Here is a 22,694-nt window from a genome sequence, read left to right as displayed (position 1 = left end):
CCTGACTCTAGCCTGAGCGCTGGGCTAAATCTAAGATCAATGTCAAGTCTAGTCCTCGGGCTCAAGAACTCAATTTCACATATTGAAAAAGGGAGTCACCCCAATAAGGGGAGCTCCTCAGAAAAGGATCTGTAGGTTCCAGTGGACTTCTGACCCCCGTGTAAATCAACAAGGCGACACAGCCCCCAAGAAAATGATTGGGAAATGAAGTGGACCTGAGAGAAGCAATGTTGAGAAATAAGGGGCCGGTGGTCCTGCCGGGCTCTGCTCTGCTGTGCCCAAGTTATTATCCCCATTTTCAAGATAAAGAAATTGAGGTTTAGAGAGCATAAGGTCATGAAGCGTATAACTTTGAGGAGCCAACTGGGGCCGTAGCTCATTGCTGCTTCTGGTGGGGGTGTCCTCCCGGGGCCCCTCATTTTTTCTGATTCTGAGACATGAGGGCGGTGTGGCTGGCCTCTGAGGCTGCCATTCAGCCTCAGTCTTCTTGCCTATAAAATGGGGACAGCGAGCATTACTCTGCCCTTTACAAGAGCTTTGGAGAAACACAGAATTTCGCAGTCTGTTGAAAAGGGCACCAGGGACCATTAGTCAAACCCATCCATCAAACACTTATTAAGCATTAAGCAACCCAGGCTTACAAGGACTTCAAGTCTGTGTCCCCCAGAGAGTCCCCGGGAGAGTCCGGGCCCAGAGCTGAGGAGTCTTGAGTTCAAATCTGGCCTAAGGCACTTAACTAGCAGCACCTCCTGCCCAGGCTCATGGTGAGGCTTCATCCAGAACCTCGAGGCCCAAAGAGAGCTGAAGTGCGAGGGTTGTCCTGGCCGCTACAGAAGCCACCCCGAGGAAGCCCGTGGCCTCTGGGATAGCTCCCACGGGAGGAGCTGCCCCCCTGAGGCTCCTGGCCCTGCCCCCAGCCAGCCCTCCCCCCTTCAGCTTCCCACCACAGCCTCCTCTTCATCTTCAACAGATTCTTTGTCGGTATTTATCCCAGGGTCCAAGGAGGAAACTGAGACAAAAGCAGCTGTGGCTGGCCCAAAGCCACCCATTGGCTGCAGCTAGTCAAGCCCCGCCCCCTTCTGGACCCTTATTCCCAGCTTCCTGTCAGTCCTGCCCCCCCCCACCCCCCCCCCCCACCCCTCAGGAGTCATGTCCATCGGCCTTTGGCCTTTGTCTCTAAGGCCGGCTGGTCCGTCCTGCATGTGTCTCTGGTCTCTCTATACGTCCATTCTGGGTTCCCCGACTTCCGTCAGTCTTAGCCACAACCCCTGCCCCCCAACACCCCCCAGGACTCATGTCCACCGGTCTTTGTCTCTGTCTCAGGCCGGGCCGGTCCATCCTGCCCGTGTCTCTATGCCCACTTCCGGACTCCCCGACTTCCTTCAGGTTTAGCGACGGCCCCTCCCCCTCCTACAGGAGGCTTTTCCTTATCTCCCTGAGTCTTCGTGCCCCCACTCTGGGGTCACGTCCAGTTACTGGGTCTATGTTTGCATATTCTCCCCCATAAGAAGGTCATGTCGGTCCCTTGCCTTTCTTTGTATCCCAGGGTTTAATACAGTGTCTGGCACACAAGAGGTGCTCAATAATTGCTGGTTAAAAAACCACCAAGCCTAGCAATTCTGCTCCCTCTCCCTCTCGGCCCCAGGCTCCCCGGTTGTCCCTCTGCTCCCCCCTCCCTCTCGGCCCCAGGCTCCCCGGTTGTCCCTCTGCTCCCCCCTCCCTCTCGGCCCCAGGCTCCCCGGTTGTCCCTCTGCTCCCCCCTCCCTCTCGGCCCCAGGCTCCCCGGTTGTCCCTCTGCTCCCCCCTCTCTCTCGGCCCCAGGCTCCCCTGGTGGCCCCTTCTGTTCACTGGGCCCCTGACCCCACACGGAGGCCCATCCCCTCCTGCCTGGCCGTGCTCGTGGGCGCTTGGCATCGGTCCCTTTGCTCAGTCCCCCCCCAGCGCCGCCCACTTGGGCGCCCCTCGGCCGGTGGGGTTCCGGGCTTCAGAGGCCGCTTCCATGTGACCGGCCCGGCCCTCTCTGCACCTCAGTCCCCACACGTGCCGCCCAGATCGGCCCCTGCCCCTCCGGCTCCCTCCGTGGGGCCCCAGCGCCGCCTCCACACCGAGCTGGCAGCGAGGCCGCTGGGGACAGGGCTGGCGGGACGCCGCAGTCGGACGTTTCCAGGCGACTCCAGAGAGCTGCTGGAGGCTTGGCAGGTGGGCAGTGCCGGCGGTTGGGGGTGGGAATTGACGGCCTGGGTGTGAGGGAAGGCCGGGAGGCCCCTTTCCCTCCCGGCGGGAGGTCCCAGCCTGTGGGGCAGCGCTGGGGGGGGCGGGGCGGACCACCCGGGGCGTGGCCGAGCGCCCACCTGCCCCTTGTGCGGGGCCGTCCCTCCTGAATCCCTGTGCTCCTCCCCTCGGCGCTCCCGCCCGCGGGCAGCATCGGTCCCGGGCCACCTTCCTCTGCGGCACAGCCCTCCCATCATCCTTTGGGTCTCTGTGCCTGCGGACCCCGGAGGTCTGAGATCCCGCCACCACCAGTCAGCAAACCTTTGTTAAGCGCCCTCTGTGTGCCGGGCTGGGCGGGGCCGAAAGAGGCTCGAGTCTCTACCTGACCTCCCGGAGGCTCCGCTCTAATAGGGGCGGGGCCATATGCAAACACACATACCAGCAGAGGGAAGGCAGGCGGACGGGAGGCAGGGCCTGGCCTCCCCCTTCCCTCCCCTGCCCCCCCCCCCCCCCCCCCGCTGAGGTGGGGTCCCCTTTCTGAGCTCCCCAGCCGGGGGCGCTATGCCTGGGCCCGCTCTCCCCGTTTCCCTAGCGCTGGTTCACAAGAGCCCTGTGAGGGAGGGAGGTCACCACGCCCATGTTATAGAAGAGGAGCTGAGGGTCATGGAGTCGAGGACTATGTCCTGTGGTTGTGTGGTGTTGGATCCAGGCTGCAAAGGCAGGGGTTCCCTCCTCCTGTGGGACAAGGGACCTTCCCTAGAAGGAAACAGGCCCTGAAGGGACGCAAGTGAGAGAAACAGGATCTGGCCCCGGGCGCTTTTGTGGAAAGCAAGAGCAGATTTTGTCTTACTTCTTTGTTTTACTGCCGACTTAGTAACGCGGACTTAAGAAAATGAGAAAGGCTTCTGGAAGAAGAGGTGGGCGGTCCAGGTGTGTCCGGACTCGGGACTGAAGGGATTCTGGGCCATCTGCTCCCGCCCCTCCCTGGCTCCCCTAAGCAGTCATGTTGAGGCTGCTTGCACACCCCCTGTGACGGGGAGCTCACTAGCTCGCAGAAGGGTTTCCCCATGGTTGGCCAGCCGCCAATCTGAGTCCCGCTGACGCTCCCGACGCCCGCTCAGGGGTTATGCGCAGTGCGATGGTGGCAGGGCCTCTCGGTTGCCTTTGGGGTGACCCACAGCCGGAATCCCCCAGAGGGCAGCCTGGGTGGCTCAGGGATCCAGGGAAGGATGCTGGTGGCCGGCAGGGCCCCTCCACGCCCTGCTCACAGTCACTGGTGGCAAACCAGGCCGCCCCTCCTCCCCAATGTCGGGGGTCGGCCTCCACCACAGACGGTCTGCGGGGGTGCTGGGACACCCCCTGGGGGCCTCAGTTTGCTCATCCGTAAAGACTGTGAGGATCCCTAAAGGCCCATAGCAGCGCTGGCTGGAATTATCGTTATTGTTGTTAGAGTCCCTCCCTGGTCCCCCTCCCCCTCCTCAGCCTGGCAATAAGGCCGGGCCCCTTTTACGCTTCGGAAAACTAAGAGGTCAGAGGGCTTTCCCAGACGGCCCGGCCAGGGGACGCCACCCCGAGGCCTCCGGCGCCATCTCTGATCTCCCAAGTCCTGGTTCTGGCCCCCGTGGAGACTTCGTTGCTCTCGGGATCCCAGGGGAAGGAAGGGTTTGTGCCGGAGAGCTCGGTGCCCGCTCAGCAGCGGGGTTAGCTCTGTCTGGAGGTTCAGGCCGCCCAGCCAGCATGGGCCGGAGCGGGCGCGGCTGCCCCTGAAGGCCGGCGCGGCTTCCCCTGATGGCCAGGGGCTCCAGCAGAGGGGAGGGACGGGTGCGGCCCCCGGGGAATGGTGTAGACGGCTGTTTCCACAGCAGACGGGCCCAGCTCGCCAGGTTGCTAGGTGACTCACACAGCTTCCCTAATTGGCCTTTGGGATCCGAGCACACTGATTGCCACTCGCGAGGAGCCGCTTGTCAACAGAGCAGCTCCTATTTTAGGGGGAAATGGGAACTGTCCCCCGAGGACTGGGGATTCCCCCAGGCTGGACCCGAGCTTCTGGGTAGAAGGAGCTCTAGTGGGTGGGAGGAGAAGGTCCCTTTGAGGCTCAGGAGGGCAGGGGGTTTTCCTCCTCCTCCCATCTGGCTCTGTTTCTATGCCTGTCAAAGGAGGAGCTCGGCTCCACCAGGTGGGTCAGACTCCCACTCTGGGCCTCGGGTTCTATTGGCTGGGCAAGCCCTGTGGTCCCCCTGGAACTCCCAGATCTGCTGCCTTCTCTGGGCCTCCCTTTTCCCCTCTGGGTTCCGGCAGTGGGAGACCGTGGGAAGAGCAGACTTTAGAACGGTGGAATTGGACTCGAGCAGGTTCTGACCCTTGCCAGCTCCTCTCCTCTGTTAAATGATCCAGTTGCTCTAAACATTTAGAACAGGGGATGGCAGGGCTGGGAGGGGACTTAGAACAGGGGATGGCAGGGCTGGGAGGGGACTTAGAACAGGGGATGGCAGGGCTGGGAGGGGACTTAGAACAGGGGATGGCAGGGCTGGGAGGGGACTTAGAACAGGGGATGGCAGGGCTGGGAGGGGACTTAGAACAGGGGATGGCAGGGCTGGGAGGGGACTCAGAACAGGGGATGGCAGGGCTGGGAGGGAACTCAGAACAGAACATGAGGGGTTGTGGGAGTTTTAAAGGTCATTGAGTCCAGGCCCCTGGTTGTGAGGAGGAATCCGAGTCCAGCTGGCGGGTGACGGCCAGGACCAGGGACAGGGCCAGCCCTGGGGCTAGAGCCAGGTCTCGTGGGCAGTGGTGGTGGAGGCGGGGCTCTGAGGTCTGGCTAGAGTCTCCCAGGGAGTTTCCCTGGGAGCCCAGGACTTTGCAGAGAGCTCAGGGGGTCTCAGAGGGCCCCTCCCCCTTTCCTGTTGTCTGGACTCCCTTTAATGACTGACCAATTGTGTCCGGGAAGGGGGGGAGGGACGGGAGGAATGGGCTCAGCTCAGTGCCCCCTGGGGAGCAGCCCCCAGCCCCGTAAGCGGCCCCCACCCCCCAGGCTGCTGGTGCTGACACCCCCAGTGCTCCTGAGCACAAGTAAAAGCCCTGGGATGGGGCCCCAGGGGCTGCTGGGATGGCTGGGAGGGCACCGCTGCCAGCCCTTCCCCCCTTGCCGTGGCCTAAAGATAGCTATGGAAATGGGAGCTTTCCGGGGGGGGGCGCTAGGGGGGAGGAGGAAGGGGGAGGGGGCGCAGCCCAGGCTCAGGGCACAACAAGGGAGCCTCGGCCTCGCCCACCTGGGACGGGCAGCTCGGGCCCCACCGGCGGGTGCCAGCCTGTGAGGTAGCCGGGGAGGGCAGCGCCAGCCCCGCGAGGTCAGTGGGAGCGGCATCGGGCCCGTTTTACAGAGAAGGAAGCTGAGGCCCTTCCTGGGACCTCTCGGGGTCCTTCAGCAGAGAGGGGAGAGCCCAACCGGACTGGCTCAAACCAGCGGGCTCTGCCCTGTTGGACGGGGCCTTGGGCGCCCTCTACTGACGGCCGGGGGAATAGCAGCGGGACGCTCGCTCCCTGGAGATGGGAAGCCCCTTCCCTTGGCCCCCCCTCCAGTCCCTGTGCATGAAGTGCGGGTTAGCCCCCAGCCCCCACTTTAAGGACTTGGGTGCTTGCTTCCACCGAGCCCCCATTTCTCGCTCTCAGCCTCGGGATTCTCCTAAAGTGTTGAGAGCCCCCCTTCCGGTGCCGTCTGGGGCACAGTCTGGAGCGCTTTCCCCGGCGATCCTCGGGCACGTTCCCCATCCTCGGGCTCCCAAAATAAGCACCGGCCTCCGGGGGAGTGGCCACGTGGCCCCCCGGTCCTGGGGCCGCCTCCCCATCTGCCCCTCCAGCTCTGGGGGCAGAGGCTGCCTCCCGACCTCGGGCCTGGCTTCTGGTGCTAATGACGGCTCCATCGGCCTCCCTCCCGCCCACCTGTCCCTCCCTCCGGCCTCTCTGCACCCACCCCGAGGATTCCCCCCAGAGGGTTCCGGGATCTCGGCTTCTTCCCTGGGTGCTCGCTGTCCTAGGCCACGGCCGCTGTCGTCCTCTCCCAGAGGCTTTTTCAAACATTAATGGGCTGAGGGGGGGCTGCTGGGGAAGTCTCCCAAGGCCCCATTCCTCCCCCAAGGCCGGGGGCTCCGGGAAGGGGGCGCGCTGTCCATATCCCTGGGGGAGAGTCCGGATGGCGGCGCGCTGGGGGGCCGGGCCAGAGACCCCCTCCCCGGCCTTTCCCAGGGCAGCTGTTGCAGACAGAGCCCGGGACTGGCCTCCAGTGTCACGGAAAGGCCCCGAGTCAGGGCCCCATCAGTGCCGCAGGGATGCCTGGGAAGCCCCAGGGACCGCAGGGGGAGGGGAGGGAGGCCTCCCTAGGCCTCAGTTTCCTCATCTGTGAAAGGGAACAACCAGAGCACCTGCTTAATGAGGTGGTCAAGGGGACGCGGGACTGGAGACGCCACTAACCGGCACTTCTCAGGGAGTGTCTCTTCCTGGCGCCCGCCCGGGACAAGCCCCCAAGCTTCTGCCTCACAGGGCGGATGGCCCCTCGGGGCCAGGTTCCTTCTGCCCTCTGGTGGTGACTGGGGGGAGGTAATGGAGAAAGGAACTTGGGGAAGGTGCGGGGGCGTCGTCCCGCCAGGGGAGCAAGGGGGGGAGGCTGAGCAGAGAAGGGGCTCGGAGGCCGGTGCTTCCAGCCAAGATGCTTCTGTGCTCACATTCAGCCCCTCTGGAGCGGATGGGGCGCCCCGGAGGGGGGCTGCTGCCCCTGAGGGTCTGGAGATGCCCCACCCCCGTTGTCCCAGGAACTCAGCCCTCCGCCTGGGAACTTGGGGGGGGATGCCGAAGTCCCAGCTCCCCCCATTGGCACAGAGAATGGGGCCGCCCCGAGCCACCCCAGGCTCCAGAGAGCCACCCAGCAGGGCCCAGACTCGAATCCAAAACTTCTAAGTGTAACTGCTGGGAATCCGCTCGCCCGGCCCATCAGCGAGAACCTAGTGACCCTGCGCCTGCGCTCAGGGGGCTTCCCGCCCTCGGCCCAGGGTTCGGCCATCATTCAGAAGAGGCTCCTGGGGGAGGGGGGAGGCTCCCGCACAGACTTGGGGGAGTCCCGATGGGCATCCGAAGGCAGGAGCAAAGGGTGGGCAGGCAGCGCCATTGCCCCAGCGAGGGAAGGGCTAGAGGCCGAGGAGGCAGCGCTGAGGCTGCAGGCTGCTGTGGGCAGCTTGGAAAGGAAGGGCTTGAAATGCTAGAGGAGAGGGTGTTTTAATCTCGAAGGCCTCGGGGACCAGCGAAGCTTCTTGAGCAGGAGAGGAACCTCGAAGGATGTGGACTTTAGGAAGAACTCTGGAGGCTGAGTCGGAGCCCAAAGACCAGTACGGTAGTCCTGGGGGGAGAAGGCCGGCCAGTGGAGAGAAGGTAGATAGAGATAGAATGCATGGATGAATGGATAGACAGACAGACAGATAGATAGATAGATGGATGGATGGATAGATAGATGAACAGACAGACAAACAGATGATAGAATGGATGGATAGACAGAATGGAGAGAGATAATGGATAGGTAGATAGAATGGATAGATAAAGAGAGAGACAGACAGACAGACAGATAAATGGATACACAGACAGACAGCTAGCTAGATGGATGGATGGATGGATGGATAGAGAGATGAATAGACAGACATACAGATGATAGAATGGATGGATAGATAGAAAGGAAGAAAGATAGTAAGGAAGATAGCTAGATGGATGGGAGAGGGGTTGAGGAGGAGAAATCGGCGAGGTTTGGTGACTCTGGGATGTCTGAGGGTCAGAAATCCTGGGAGACACACCTGGGTCACTGGTAGGATGGCAGTGGAGATGGATGAATAAATAGACAGATAGAGAGGTAGGTGGATGGATGGATAGACAGACAGAAAGTTAAGTAGACAGACAGAGACAGACAGATTATAGATAGACAGCTGGATGAATGAATAGCTGAATGAATAGATAGACATATAGATAAATGGATGAATGGAGGGAGAAAGACACTGACAGATAAATAGATAGATAGAATGGATGGATGGATGGATGGATAGATAGATAGATACAATAGATATTAGACAGACAGACAGATAGATGATAGAATGGATGGATGGATGGATAGAAAGATTGATAGACACATAGATAGATGGATAGACAGATAGATAGATACAATGGATGGATGGATGGATAGATAAACAGACAGACAGATAGATGATAGATAGATAGATATGGGATGGATAGATAAATGGATAGACAGATATAGATAGATAGAATGGATGGATGGATGGATGGATAGATAGATGAACAGACAAACAGATGATAGAATGGATGGATGGATGGATAGACAGAATGGAGAGAGAGAGATAATGGATAGGTAGATAGAATGGATAAAGAGAAAGAGAGAGACAGATAAATGGATAGACAGACAGACAGCTAGCTAGATGGATGGATAGGTGGAAGGATGGATGGATGGATGGAGAGATGAATAGACAGACAAACAGATGATAGATAGAATGGATGGATAGAAAAGAAGAAAGATAGTAAGGAAGATAGCTAGATGGATGGGAGAGGGGTTGAGGAAGAGAAATCGGCGAGGTTTGGCGACTGCTGGGATGTCTGAGGGTCAAAAATCCTGGGAGACACACCTGGGACACTGGCAGGATGGCAGTGGAGATGGATGAATAAATAGACAGATAGAGAGGTAGGTGGAAGGATGGATAGACAGACAGAAAGTTAAGTAGACAGACAGAGACAGACAGATTATAGATAGACAGAGAGACAGCTAGATGAATGAATAGCTGAATGAATAGATAGACATATAGATAAATGGATGAATGGAGGGAGAAAGACACTGACAGATAAATAGATAGATAGAATGGATGGATGGATGGATAGATAGGTAGATACAATAGATGGATTAGACAGACAGACAGATAGATGATAGATAGAATGGATGGATGGATGGATAGATAGAAAGATTGATAGACACATAGATAGATGGATAGACAGATAGATAGATACAATGGATGGATGGATGGATAGATAAACAGACAGACAGATAGATGATAGATAGATAGATATGGGATGGATAGATAAATGGATAGACAGACAGATAGATAGATAGATGGATAGATAGATGAACAAACAGACAAACAGATGATAGAATGGATGAATAGACAGAATGGAGAGAGAGAGATAATGGATAGGTAGATAGAATGGATAGATAAAGAGAAAGAGAGAGAGAGAGACAGATAAATGGATAGACAGACAGACAGCTAGCTAGATGGATGGATAGGTGGAAGGATGGATGGATGGATGGAGAGATGAATAGACAGACAAACAGATGATAGATAGAATGGATGGATAGAAAAGAAGAAAGATAGTAAGGAATTTAGCTAGATGGATGGGAGAGAGGTTGAAGAGGAGAAATCGGCGAGGTTTGGCGACTGCTGGGATGTCTGAGGGTCAAAAATCCTGGGAGACACACCTGGGACACTGGCAGGATGGCAGTGGAGATGGATGAATAAATAGACAGAGAGGTAGGTGGAAGGATGGATAGACAGACAGAAAGTTAAGTAGATGGACAGAGACAGATTATAGATAGAGAGACAGCTGGATGAATGAATAGATAGACATATAGATAAATGAATGAATGGAGGAAGAAAGACACTGACAAATAAAATGGATGGATGGATGGATAGATAGATATAGATAAATACAATGGATGGATAGATAGATAGATTAGACAGACAGACAGACATAGATAGATGGATAGACAGACAGATAGATACAATGGATGGATGGATAGATAGAAAGACAGACAGATAGATAGATAGATGATAGATAGAATGGATGGGAGGGGATGGATAGATAGATTGATAGACACATAGATGGATAGACAGACAGAATGATAGATAGATAGATAGAATTCATGGATAGATAGATAGATAGACGGATGGATGGATAGATGGATAGATGGATGAATGGAAGCATAGCTAGATAGATGAATAGACAGACAGACAGATAGATAAATGATAGAATGGATGGATGGATGGATGGATAGATAGATAGATGGATAGACAGACAGACAGACATATAGATACATAGATCGATAGACACATAGATAGATAGATAGACAGATAGATAGATGGATGAATGGAAGCATAGATAGATGAATAGACAGACAGATGATAGATAGATAGATAGATAGATAAAATGGATGGAAAGATAGAATGGATGGACGGATAGATAGAATGAATGGATGGATAGATAGATAGAATGGATGAATAGATAGATGGATAGACAGACAGACAGATAGATGGATGATAGACTGATTGATAGATAGATAGATAGAAAGGATAGATATATGAATAGACAGATAGATGGTTGATTGATAGATAGATAGATAGATAAATAGAATGGATATAGATAGATAGATACACAGACAGACAGATAGATAGATAGATGGATGGATAGCTGGATGAATGGATAGATAAATAGATGAGTAGACAGATGATAGATAAATAAATAGAATGGATGGATAGATAGAATGGAGAGAATGGATAGATAGATATAATGGATGAATAGATAGAATGGAGAGAGAGATAATGGATAGATAGAATGGATAGACAGACAGACAGACAGCTGGATAGATGGATGGATAGATGGATATATGTATGGATGGATAGATGAATAGACAGACAAACAGATGATAGATACAAAGGAAGAAAGAAAGGAAGATAGCTAGATGGATGGGAGAGGATTTGAGGAGAAGGAATCGGCAAGATTTGGTGACTGCTGGGATCTCTGAGGGTCAGAAATCCTGGGAGACACACCTGGATCACTGGCAGGATGGCAGTGGAGATGGATGCATAAATAGACAGATAGATAGAGAGGTAGGTGGATGGATGGATAGACAGAAAGACAGGTAAGTAGATAGATAGATGGACAGAGACAGATTATAGACAGAAAGACAGATGGATGAATGAATAGCTGGATGAATAGATATATAGATAAATGGATGAATGGAGGGAGAAAGACACTGACAGATAGATAGATGGATGGATGAACAGATAGACAGACAGACAGACCAATAGATAGAAAGAATGGATGGATGGATAGATAGATAGACAGACTGATCAATAGATCGATAGATAGATAGAATGGATGGATAGACAGATAGATGGATAGACAGACAGATAGATAGATAGATAGATAGATAGATAGATAGATAGATAGATAAGATAGATAAATGGATGGATGGATATATGGATGAATGGATGGATAGATGGAATGGAGAGAGAGAATGGATAGATAGAATGGATGGATAAATAGAATGGAGAAAGAGAGATAATGGATAGATAGATAGACAGACAGACAGACAGACAGACAGACAGACAGACAGACAAATGGATAGACAGACAGACAGCTAGCTAGATGGATGGATAGATGGATAGATGGATAGATGGATGAATGGATGGATAGATAGATGAATAGACAGACAGATAGATAGATGGATAGACAAACAGACAGATAGATAGATGGCTGGATAGATAGATAGATGAATGGATGGATAGATAGGTGAATAGACAGATAGATAAATAGAATAAAGGATAGATAGAATGGAGAGAGAGAGAATGGATGGATAGATAGATAGAATGGATGGATAGATAGATAGATAGAATGGATGGATAGATAGATAGATAGACAAATGGATAGATAGACAGACAGACAGACAGGTAGGTAGATAGATAGTTAGATAGATAAGATAGATAAATGGATGGATGGATAGATGAATAGACAGACAGATAGAATGGATGGATAGATGGAATAGAGAGAGAATGGATAGATAGAATGGAGAGAGAGATAATGGATAGATAGATAGACAGATAAATGGATAGACAGCTAGATAGATGGATGGATAGATGGATAGACGGATGATAGATAGATAGACGAATAGACAGACAGATAGACAGATGGATAGACAGACAGATAGATAGATGGCTGGATGGATAGATAGATAGATGAATGGATGGATAGATAGGTGAATAGACAGATAAATAGAATGAATGATAGAATGGAGAGAGAGAGAATGGATGGATAGATAGATAGATAGATAGATAGGGATGGATGGATAGACAGATGGATAGACAGACAGATAGATAGATAGATAGATAGACAGGTAGATAAGATAGATAAATGGATGGATGGATAGATGGATGAATAGACAGACAGATAGAATAGATGGATAGATGGAATGGAGAGAGAGAATGGATAGATAGGAGAGAGAGAGAGAATGGATAGATAGATAGACAGACAGACAGATAAATGGATAGACAGACAACTAGATAGATGGATGGATAGATGGATATATGGATGGATGAATGGATGGATAGATAGGTGAATAGACAAGTAGATAAATAGAATGAATGGATAGATAGAATAGAGAGAGAGAATGGATAGATAGAAGGATAGATAGATAGATAGATAGATAGATGGATAGATAGATAGATAGATAGATAGGATGGATGGATAGACAGACAGACAGACAGATGGATAGACAGACAGACGGATGGATAGATAGATAAAAATAGATAAATAGATGGATGGATAGATGGATAAATGGATGGATGGATGGATAGATAGATGAATAGACAGACAGACAGATAGAATGGATGAATAGATGGAATGGAGAGAGAGAATGGATAGAACGGATGGATAGATAGAATGGAGAGAGAGATAATGGATAGATAGACAGATAAATGGATAGACAGCTAGCTAGATGGATATATGGATGGATGGATAAATAGATGAATAGATAGACAAACAGATGATAGATAGAATGGTTGGATAGATAAGAAGATAGCTAGATGGATGGGAGATGGGTTGAGGAGGAGGAATCAGTGAGGTTTGGTGACTGCTGGGATGTCTGAGGGTCAGAAACCTGGGAGACACACCTGGGTCACTGGCAGAATGGCAGTGGAGATGGATGAATAAATAGACAGATGGAGAGGTAGGTGGATGGATGGATACACAGACAGACAGGTAAGTAGATAGATGGGTGGACAGAGCCAGACAGATAGATTATAGATAGACAGAAAGACAGATGGATGAATGAATAGCTGGATAAATAAATAGACATATAGATAAATGGATGAATGGAGGAAGAAAGACTGACAGATAAATAGAATGGATGGATGGATGGATAGATAGAATGGATAGATAGACACACAGATGGATAGACAAACAAATAGATAGACAGACAGATAGATAGATAGATAGATAGATAGATAGATAGATAGATAGATAGATAGAATGGATGGATAGACAGATGGATACTAAGATGGATGGATGGATGGATAGATAGATAGATACATAGATATATAGATAGATAGATAGATGGAATGGATGGATAGACAGACAGATAGATAGAATGGATGGATGGATACATAGATAGATGGATAGACAGACAGAGAGAGACAGAGAGAGAGAGATGGATAGATAGGTAGGTAGATGGATGGATGCATGGAGGATAGGTAGAAAAGAAGAAAGAAGATAAAAGAGAATGGCCGGAGAACTAGAGAGGACAGATAGAGAAAGAGGATGGAGAAAGATGGGAGACATAGGTAAGAGCCGAGAGAGCTAAAGGGAGAAGATGAACCAGGTGAGAATAGACAGGATAGAGAAAGCCCAGGGGGAAAGACTGCCAGGCAGACGGGTGAGCAGACAGGTAGACACCGCGAGCTCGCAGCAGGCGCTTGCTGTGTGCCGGGCGGTGCGGTTGGTGCTGGACCACAGCATCCCTGCCCTCAGGGGGCCTCAGCAGGGCAGCCCTCCCGCCCTCGCTTGCTGCTCCCTCGGCTCAGACTCCTGAGCCACCAGAATCTCCACGCTGCTGGAGGGCCCTTCGCCCTGTTATATTCACCATTCGTTCCCCCTGGCTGCAAACCTGAGCTGGTGCTGCGGGAGAAACCAAGCCTGGGTCAGACCCCTGCCCTCAGCGGGGAAGCGGGCCGAGACACAGACGGCAGATCAGGTCACGAGAAGAACAAGGGGGAGAGCGGGTCAAAGCGCACACTTCTGGGAAGGAAAGTGGAACGAAGGGCACGGGGCGGGTTCTTCGGACGAGTCGGTGTCTCACCCTCAAGGGCAGGGCAGGGACCAGCTCGGTGCGCGTCTTAGAGCCATCTGGCAAACCCTCGGCCCCTTTTGCGGAGACGGGGCTCGGGGAAGCTCGCGGAGACGCGGCCCGGGGAAGCTCGCGGAACCGGCTCCTCTCTTGGAGCAGAAGACGCCGGTAGCCCGCGCTCCGCCATTCGCCTCCGCCTCCCTCCGGCTGTGGGGAGCCTTTCCTGCCCCCCCCCCCGCCTTCCTTTCTGACCCTCCCCCGTCCCTCTTGCAGTTTTTCCCCTACGGAGACGCCTCCAAATTCGCTCAGCACGCCTTCCGGACCTTCGACAAGAACGGCGACGGCACCATCGACTTTCGAGAGTTCATCTGCGCGCTCTCCATCACGTCCAGGGGCAGCTTCGAGCAGAAGCTCAACTGGGCTTTCAACATGTACGACCTGGACGGCGACGGCAAGATCACCCGGGTGGAGATGCTGGAGATCATCGAGGTGAGCCCGCGCGCGCGGCTGTCGGGGCCCCTCGGGGTCCAGCCCGGCTCTCGGGGGCGGCGGGGCGGGGGGAGGCAGGACCCTGCAGCTCGGCGGGGACTGAGACGGCTCTTCCCGACTCCCGGCTCCCCTCGGGGGGTTAATGGCGATGACCCCAGCGCGCAGAGCTGACAGGTGGCCGAGCGGGATGTGGCGGGAAGGGGGTGGGAGCGGCGGCCGGAGTCAGAGAGCCCCGTGCCCCCTGCTCCCGCAGCCCGGCCACACGGGCATCCTCCTCTCCGAGGAAACCCGACCTAGAAACCACCTAGAAACGGCGGGACTCGGACCCCTGACCCCGGGACCCCAGAGCTGCTCCTTCCCTCTGGGTTCACTTTAATCCCGGCGCATCACGTCGCCGCCAGGGGCTCGGAGTTGGGAGACCAGGGCCCCGGAGGTGGGAGACTAGAGCCCCGGAGGGAGGAAACCAGAGCCCGACAGCTTCCAGTTGAGCTCTCTCCTCCCTGGGGAGTTAAGTCAGTTCTTTAAAGAACGGGAGAGGCAGGGGGCCTCCACGGCGTCTGCCTTCCGGGAGGTGGGGGGGGGAGGGGGAAATTGGGGGGGGGACGACTCTGATCGGCCCGAGAGACTGGCGCTCGGCCGCCTGCTGGGCGACCCCCACCACACTGCCTCAGCTTGACTATGACGCGGGCGTCCGAACGGCGCCTCCCTCCCTACTCTGTGGGAAGGACCGCGAGACCCGCAGCGCCAGCGCCCACACCGCCCGCTCACCGCCCCCCTCCCGGGAGGGATTGCCCCGAGCGCGAACCAAGGGGAGCCGAGGTGGGTGGCCCAGAGAGACGGGCGGAGGCCTTTGGGGAGCGAGAGCAGAGGGGCAACCCGGGCAGTGGGAAGGTGGGGGGGGGGGGGAGGGGGAGGGGACTCTGGGCGAGTTTCGCCGGGAGGCAGCTCCGGGAGGAAGAGGAGGAGAAGGGAGAAAATCAGAAGATTGAGGAAGACGAGGAGGGGGAAGGGTGCTGAGGAGGAAAGGGAAACTGAGGAAGAGGAGGAAGAAGGAAAGGAGGAGGGGCAGGTGCTGAGAAGGGCGAGAATAGGAGGAAGCAGGAGGAGGAGGAAAAGAGGGAGGAGGAGGGGGAGGAGGATGAAGAAGAAGGAAAGGAGGAGGGGCAGGTGTTGAGGAGAAGAAAGAGGAGGTAGCAGGAAGAGGAGAAAGAGAGGGGAAGAGAAGGAAAATAAGGAAGAGGAGGAGGAGGAGAAAGAGAAGAAAGAAAGGAGGGGCAGGTGCTGAGAAGGAAGAGAAGAAAGAGGAGGAAGCAGGAGGAGGAAGAAAATGAGAAGTAGGAAGAAGATGGGGAGGCTACTGATGGAAGAGAAGGGAGAGGAGGAAGAGGAGTATTTTAGAGGGTGCTGAGGAAGAAGAGGAGGAGGGGAGTTCCAGGGAGGCAGGGAAGCATTCCAGGGACAGGGCCTCCTGGAGAGAACACCCTCCTTCTCTGCACTTCTGGCCTCTGGCTCGGAGAGCTCGGGGGTCTTGGCCAGGGTCACCCAGCCCTGACGCATCAGGTCCCCGCCGTGGCCCTCCCCGCTGTGGCCCCCCACGGGGAGCCCAGCCGGCCGCTGACCCCCTCTCTGGCTCCCCCCCAGGCTATCTACAAGATGGTGGGCACCGTCATCATGATGAAGATGAACGAGGACGGGCTGACGCCGGAGCAGCGGGTGGACAAGATCTTCAGCAAGATGGACAAGAACAAAGACGACCAGATCACGCTGGACGAGTTCAAAGAAGCGGCCAAGAGCGACCCCTCCATCGTGTTACTGCTGCAGTGCGACATCCAGAAATGAGGCCGGGGGCCGGGACTTGCCCGATTCCGTCCGCAGCCGCACACGCCCACACTCCCACGCACACACACACTCCCACGCACACACGCGCCCACTCACACACACGCACACACAACATTGCTTGGATCCCCTGTATCAATGGATTTGCTTTCTGTGTTTGAAACACTTGTGTGCATGAGAATTTTATTTGCTAAAGAGTTTTAAAAGTCTCTATATTATAAAAAGAAAAAAAAAGAGGACCCGATCCACGCCCACGTGATATCCCACGTCCTCCCCCTTTCCCCCCCTCGCCCTCCCCGCCTCCTCCCGAGCCCAGGCTGGGGCATGGGGCGGCCCCCTCTGTGTCCCCCGTCTTCTCCCTCCCCCTCATCCCCGCGCGTCCCCCGGACTCAGTAACGAACCCCGCTCCCTTCCGCCCTGATTACGTAGCTAAGTGTTGGCTCCGAGCCGCGTCGCCGTCCCCCCCTTCCCCCCTCCTCTCCCCCTGCCCCGTCCCCGGCCCCCTCCGGCTCCGGCCGCGGGGGAGCCCGGTCCCCCTCCCGAGCTTGTGCTATCAGTGAATGTCGCTGTGTCTCATCTGCATGCGCGCCTCTCAGTCCGGGCCCCTCCGCGGGCTCTTGCATCTTCTCCACCTGGAAGACCCGTGTACGAGGAATGCAGTGTCGCCTGTAGCGCCCCCCGCCCCGCCCCCGCCTAAGCCATCTCTGTCTAGTTAATTATACACCAACACACAAAAGTCGAATTATTTATTGGAAGTAAAGGAAAAGAGTATTGGAAGTAGATGGATTTCTGCCTGGATTTTCAGAAGCTTCCAAAGAGGTTGCAATATATGTCCCAAATAAATTTATAATATTTGATTTTTCTTTCCCCTCATTCTTACTTTCCGGCCTTCCTATTGGGCATGAGGAGGGGTCAAAGGTTTTCGAGAAATCCCTCTGACCTCATGCACCAAAAAGAGTCAGTTCAACGATCAGTGAGAGGGAGAGATGATTAGTGGGATGATTAATGACGTCAGATATCATGAGTGGGCCCAGGGGATTATGGGGTGATGTCAGACATCAGAAGGGGCCCGAGGGGATTATAGGGTGATGTCAGACATCAGAAGGGGCCCGAGGGGATTATGGGGTGATGTCAGACATCAGAAGGGGCCCGAAGGGATTATGGGGTGATGTCAGACATCAGAAGGGGCCCGAGGGGATTATGGGGTGATGTCAGATATCATGAGTGGGCCCAGGGGATTATGGGGTGATGTCAGACATCAGGAGCGGCCCGAGGGGACTGTGGGGCACACGTGAGGAGGTAGGAAAAAACCAAAGCCTCCTGGTGTTGGGCAGGACTAGCCAGAAGAGGAAGCGGCTCGGAGGGGCCGTCCCTGAGTTTTGCAGGACTGTCCTGGGGACTCGGCCTTTGTCTGTTGGTCCTGGGGTGGGGATGGGATGGGAGCCACTCAGGATCAATGAAGGGAAGCGAGGAAGGGGACATGGAGGTTTGCTGCCAGCAAAACCTCTCTCTCTCCCCCCCCCCCAGCTGCTCCAAAATGGCTCGAGGTCAGAGACCCCAGGTTTAGAGGCAGAAAGGCCCTCGGAGGCCCCCAGAGCCGGGCCCTGATTCTGCAGGGGAAGCTCCAAAGGACTTGTCGGCTCCCTCCCGGCCGGGGGCCCGGCCCAGTGGGGAGCTGACCGGGCCATCTCCGTTTTCCCATAAGCACCAAGATTTCCACAACGCCAGAGGCTCAGGGGGGCTGGGAGGTTCCAGGAGGAGGGGCTGCCGCTCCCTCTGCCCCGCCCTCATCAGCTCCGCCCTCATCACATCCGCCAAAGCCGCGGGCTTAGGGCCCAGGTGCAAGGTTCCGGGGCCTCCATAGAGGGCCGAGGGTCCAGAGGGAGACAATGGGCGCGGTCAAGGGCGGGATCAGGCGAATGAACAGGAGGCCGGGGAGGGCCCGGTGACCCCGTGCCAGTGGCTGGGGTCGGCTCTCTGCTGCCTGGCCCCAGAGAAGAGCGAGGGACAAGGGGGGGAGCAGCAGGGGCGCAGTGTTAGGAGGCCTGGAACAGAGAGCTTCACACTTCCCACGGAGAGGGAGAACCCGGGTCCAGGCACCTCGGGAGAACCACCAGGCGCTGAAGGGATCAGGGGCTCTGCCCTTGGCGAGGTTGGCGACGGGCACAAAGCGGTCGCTTCTTTGCCAGGGCCTGTGTCCAACTGGCAGAGCTCGGGAGAGCCCGGGACCCCCGGGGCCACAGTCGTACTTCGCACACGTGTAGACAGACAGTTGACAGCTCTGGTGTGTGTGGAGGGGGAGGGTGACCGAGTGGCTGGGGAGCAGGCCCAAGAAGGCCGGCCTCCCCCGGCCCGGAGTGACATGCGTGGGGAGACCGGTGAGTTACCCAGAGGGGCAGCCTGCACCGGCAGAGGGCGTTCTCTGGGTCCCAAGGCTCGGCCAAGCTCCCCCACCCATCCCTGCCCATGTGCAGCAGAAGCCCCCGGCTCTAGAGAGGAAATCCCGGGTCATTGGGAGGGGGGCAGAGAGGGAGCCGCTCGTTCTGCAGAGAACGAGGGCAGAGAAAGGCCGTGGGACGGGGGTCACCGGCAACTGGGGAGACGATGAATGAGCGGGGGGAAGCCAGAGACTGCGGCGTCCGGGAGACTTGGAGGAAAGGAGGGGGCAGTTATGGGACGTTAGCCCCAAGAGAAGGGGGCGCGGGTCGGGTGGGTGGGGACTGGTTAGGAAAGTGTCAGCACACAGCCGGGCGCCCACTGTTCAGTCAGGTCCGACTCCCGCAGACGCTGGAGGCTTTGGCCGTCTCCAGCTCATTTACAGATGAGGAAACTGAGGCAATCTGGGTGAATTGTCCAGTGTCCGAGGCTGGCTTTGAACTCGTCCTCCTGACTCGGTCTGGCGCTCGATGCAGTCACCAGCAGCCTCCTGGCACACGGGAGGTGCCGGCAAGGCTGGGCCGGTGCAGCGAGGGAGGTCAGGAGCGGCTCGGAGCCGGCTAGCCCGGGACACGGGAGGCCGGGGACGCCCCGAGCACAAATAAGGGAGCTCCACAGGCGGCGTGCTGCCCTTTAGAGAGAGCTCTGAGGGTCATCGGGGGGAGAGGCCCGAGGGCCACATCTGGGCGTCCTCCTGAGAACGGGAGCCGATGACGGCTCCACAGGAGAGTCCGCCGAGGAAAGGAGGAGCCCGGGCCAGAGTCTCAGGAGCCACGGCCTGGAGGAGACCCGGCAAAGGAGGCTCTGCTGGGGAGGCCGGAGAGGTAGGAGGCGGCCGGGGCAGGGAGCGTCCCCCACAGCGAGGAGCAAGAATCCGGGGGAGAATGGCCGGCTGGGTCCTGTCAGGGCTCTTACAAGGTACTGAGACAGTGGAATTGATCTGATCCTACCCGGAGACCTTATGGGCCAGAACCTGAAACAAGGCACTAAATGGAAGTGGTTAAGCCTAGCTTCGCACTGATTTTATCTACAACAAACAATGGTTTCCTAGGGATGCCATGACTGGCGTGTGCTCAGTGCACAGCACACAAGGGAGAAGCTCTCAGGGCCTGACCCACAAGCCCACTAGAAGCTCTCAGAGGAGACAGATTCGTTCCAACTCCCACCTTGGCGCTGATTGGAGGCTGAGGCTGACAGAGACAAGACTAGCAGCAAGAGCTCTCAGAACCAGAGAGACGCCTCTAGGAAAGCGAACCGGGCTATTTGGGAAGAGACAACAGAGGACTGGACTTTAATCCCTGGCTGCATTGGAGGTGATTCTTACACTGAACTGAAACGAAGGCTGCTTCCAGAACCGCCCCAAGAAACCTGCTCCCAGAGAACGATCATGTTTTAGAAAAGAAGAACATTACAGAGTCCGATGCTCTACAGGGGCCGGGGAGGATGGCCGGGGCAGGGGCCGAGCCAGCAGGGGGAGGTCGCTGGTCACTTGGGAAGAAGAGCTTCACAGTGTGGAGAGGTCAGAAGCCAAAGTCCAGGAGGCTGACCAATAGGGAGCAGAGAACAAATGGCCGCCCAAAGCGTTTCTGGCTTGGATGAGAACGTGGGGCCAGATGTTGGACGAGAGCTTGAGGGGACGCGGTGCCAAATGGTGGCTCAGCTTTGGCTTCTGTTCCTAACGGCAGGGACAGCCAAGGAGAGCCTGGGATGATGGTGGGGGCACCGGCAGAGAAAATGGAGGGGGCCTCCGTTCAGCAACACAAGCCCTGGCCTTCTCTTTGCTCCTGGCGGTGGGGAGCAGCTTCGGGGAGTCAGGCTGCCCGTATTCTGAGTGGAGACTGGGGCTGGACTCCCCTCCGCCCCTCCTTAGGGGCGGACAGAGCTCCCCTCCCTGCTCCTTGGATACACCGAGGCCCACAGAAAAGCCCGCAGACATGGGGTCTGCGCTCTTGGACAATGGGGGATGTAACCGAGGTCGCGGCTGAGCAGCGCCCCTCCTTAGGGGTGGACAGAGCTCCCCTCCCTGCTCCTTGGATACACCGAGGCCCACAGAAAAGCCCACAGACGTGGGGTCTGTGCTCTTGGAGAATTGAGGGGGGGGCGTAACCGAGGTCGCGGCTGAGCAGCGCCCTTCCGGGGCCCCCCTCCCCGTGGTGAGGAGTCAGCCTTTAGGCACAAAAAGAACTTGGAGCATCGCTCTGCCAGCGTCCATTGTGTGGGGGAAGCTTAGAGATGAAACCCACCCTCCCTCACCCAGAAAAGTCTCCTAGTCATGAACTCAAAGCGGTTCTCCTCTTAAAGGAGGCCTTTGCTCATCCCACGCAGGGACCAGATCTCTGAGGTCATTGCACAGAAGAGGAAACTGAGCCCATGGGGGGAGGGGCTGCCCAGACCAGAAGGGACAGAGGCAGCATTCAAATCCAGGCTTCCTGCTGTGTGGGGGGTGTGTCTGTGTCTCACTTGGTTGCTTCCATGGAGTGTAGAATTTAAACCTGTTGCAGGGATGGAGCCAAAATGCAAGTGAAGCCGGGAAGCTTCTCGAGCTCCCCCAATTTCCCTTAAAAACCTCATAAGACCAAAGTCTCTGAAAAGAGTCTGATGGAATGAAGCGGTCTCTCTCTCTCCCTCTCTTTTTCTCTCTCTTCCTCTCCCTTTTCCTCCCTTCCTTCCCTCTTTCTGTTCTTTCCTCTTTCTCTCTCCCTCTCTTCTCTGTCTCTCTGTGTGTATCTCTCTCTGTCCCTGTTTCTGTCTCTCTGTGTGTGTCTCTAGCTTTCTCCAGCTCAAGATAGGTTAGAAGGGCTTCAGGAAAGGCCAGTCTCACTGGGGTTAAAGAGCGTTCAGTCCAGTTCAGACAGTGTGGGAAAGTCAGGTTTTCATTACAGCAGGTCAGCAGCCAAGACCCTTGGTCCTGACTGGGTAAAACAGCATCAGAACAGACAATGGGGCAGCCTCCAATCCCAACGCAGAAGGCAAACTGCCAGCCCAGGAAACAAGACTAGGTCAGCTTAGCCCCTGCTGTGAGCAAGACACCAACCACAAGGGCCCCTGTGCTCAAAGCTGCACAAGAACCTTGGGAAAGCATCCCCTGAACCCCAGGAGCAGAGCTCACTCTAAAAGCTGCAAAACAGAAAGAAAGAAGGAGAAAAATGGGCAAGAAACTTTAGAAAAGAACCTTGACCATAAAAAGCTACTGTGGCGATATTAAAGACTGAAACACATTCAGGCAAGGATAAAATTGCTAGATGTGAAATTTCACAGCAGGGCATGAATTGATCTCAAGTCCAAAAAAGCCTTTTTGGAAGAGCTTATAAAGGATTTAAAAACTCAAATAAGAGAGGTAGAAGAAAAATGAGAAGTGTGCAACAGGGAGTCAACAACTTGGAAAAGAATGGACTAAAACTGACTGAAGAAACCAATTCCTTAAAAAACACAATTGGTCACATGCAAAAAAAAAAAAAAATCCAGGGAAGAAAACATCACTTTTTAAAAGATGGAAAAGAAGATACAAAAGCTAACTAAAGAAAATCATACACTAAAAACTAGAGCTAGGTCAATGGAAGCTAATGACTCT

At 55.1% G+C, this 22,694-nt stretch overlaps 1 protein-coding gene across 1 annotated transcript in view; it reads left to right on the top strand.

Moving 5' to 3' along the window:
• VSNL1 (visinin like 1) overlaps positions 1–17,544 on the top strand; it is a 69,136-nt gene extending 51,592 nt beyond the window's left edge. Inside the window, exons 3-4 of the mRNA XM_051974113.1 lie at positions 14,636–14,851; positions 16,493–17,544. Of these exons, the coding sequence (XP_051830073.1) occupies positions 14,636–14,851; positions 16,493–16,690 (414 nt within the window). The 3' untranslated portion in view covers positions 16,691–17,544. The remainder of the gene's footprint in view (positions 1–14,635; positions 14,852–16,492) is intronic.
• Positions 17,545–22,694: the final 5,150 nt, after the last annotated feature.

This window comes from Antechinus flavipes, chromosome 2 (assembly GCF_016432865.1).
Source record: "Antechinus flavipes isolate AdamAnt ecotype Samford, QLD, Australia chromosome 2, AdamAnt_v2, whole genome shotgun sequence".
Classification (NCBI taxonomy): Eukaryota; Metazoa; Chordata; class Mammalia; order Dasyuromorphia; family Dasyuridae; genus Antechinus; species Antechinus flavipes.
The sequence above is the reverse complement of the archived record's forward strand: the minus strand, read 5'-3'. Positions and strand labels throughout refer to the sequence as shown.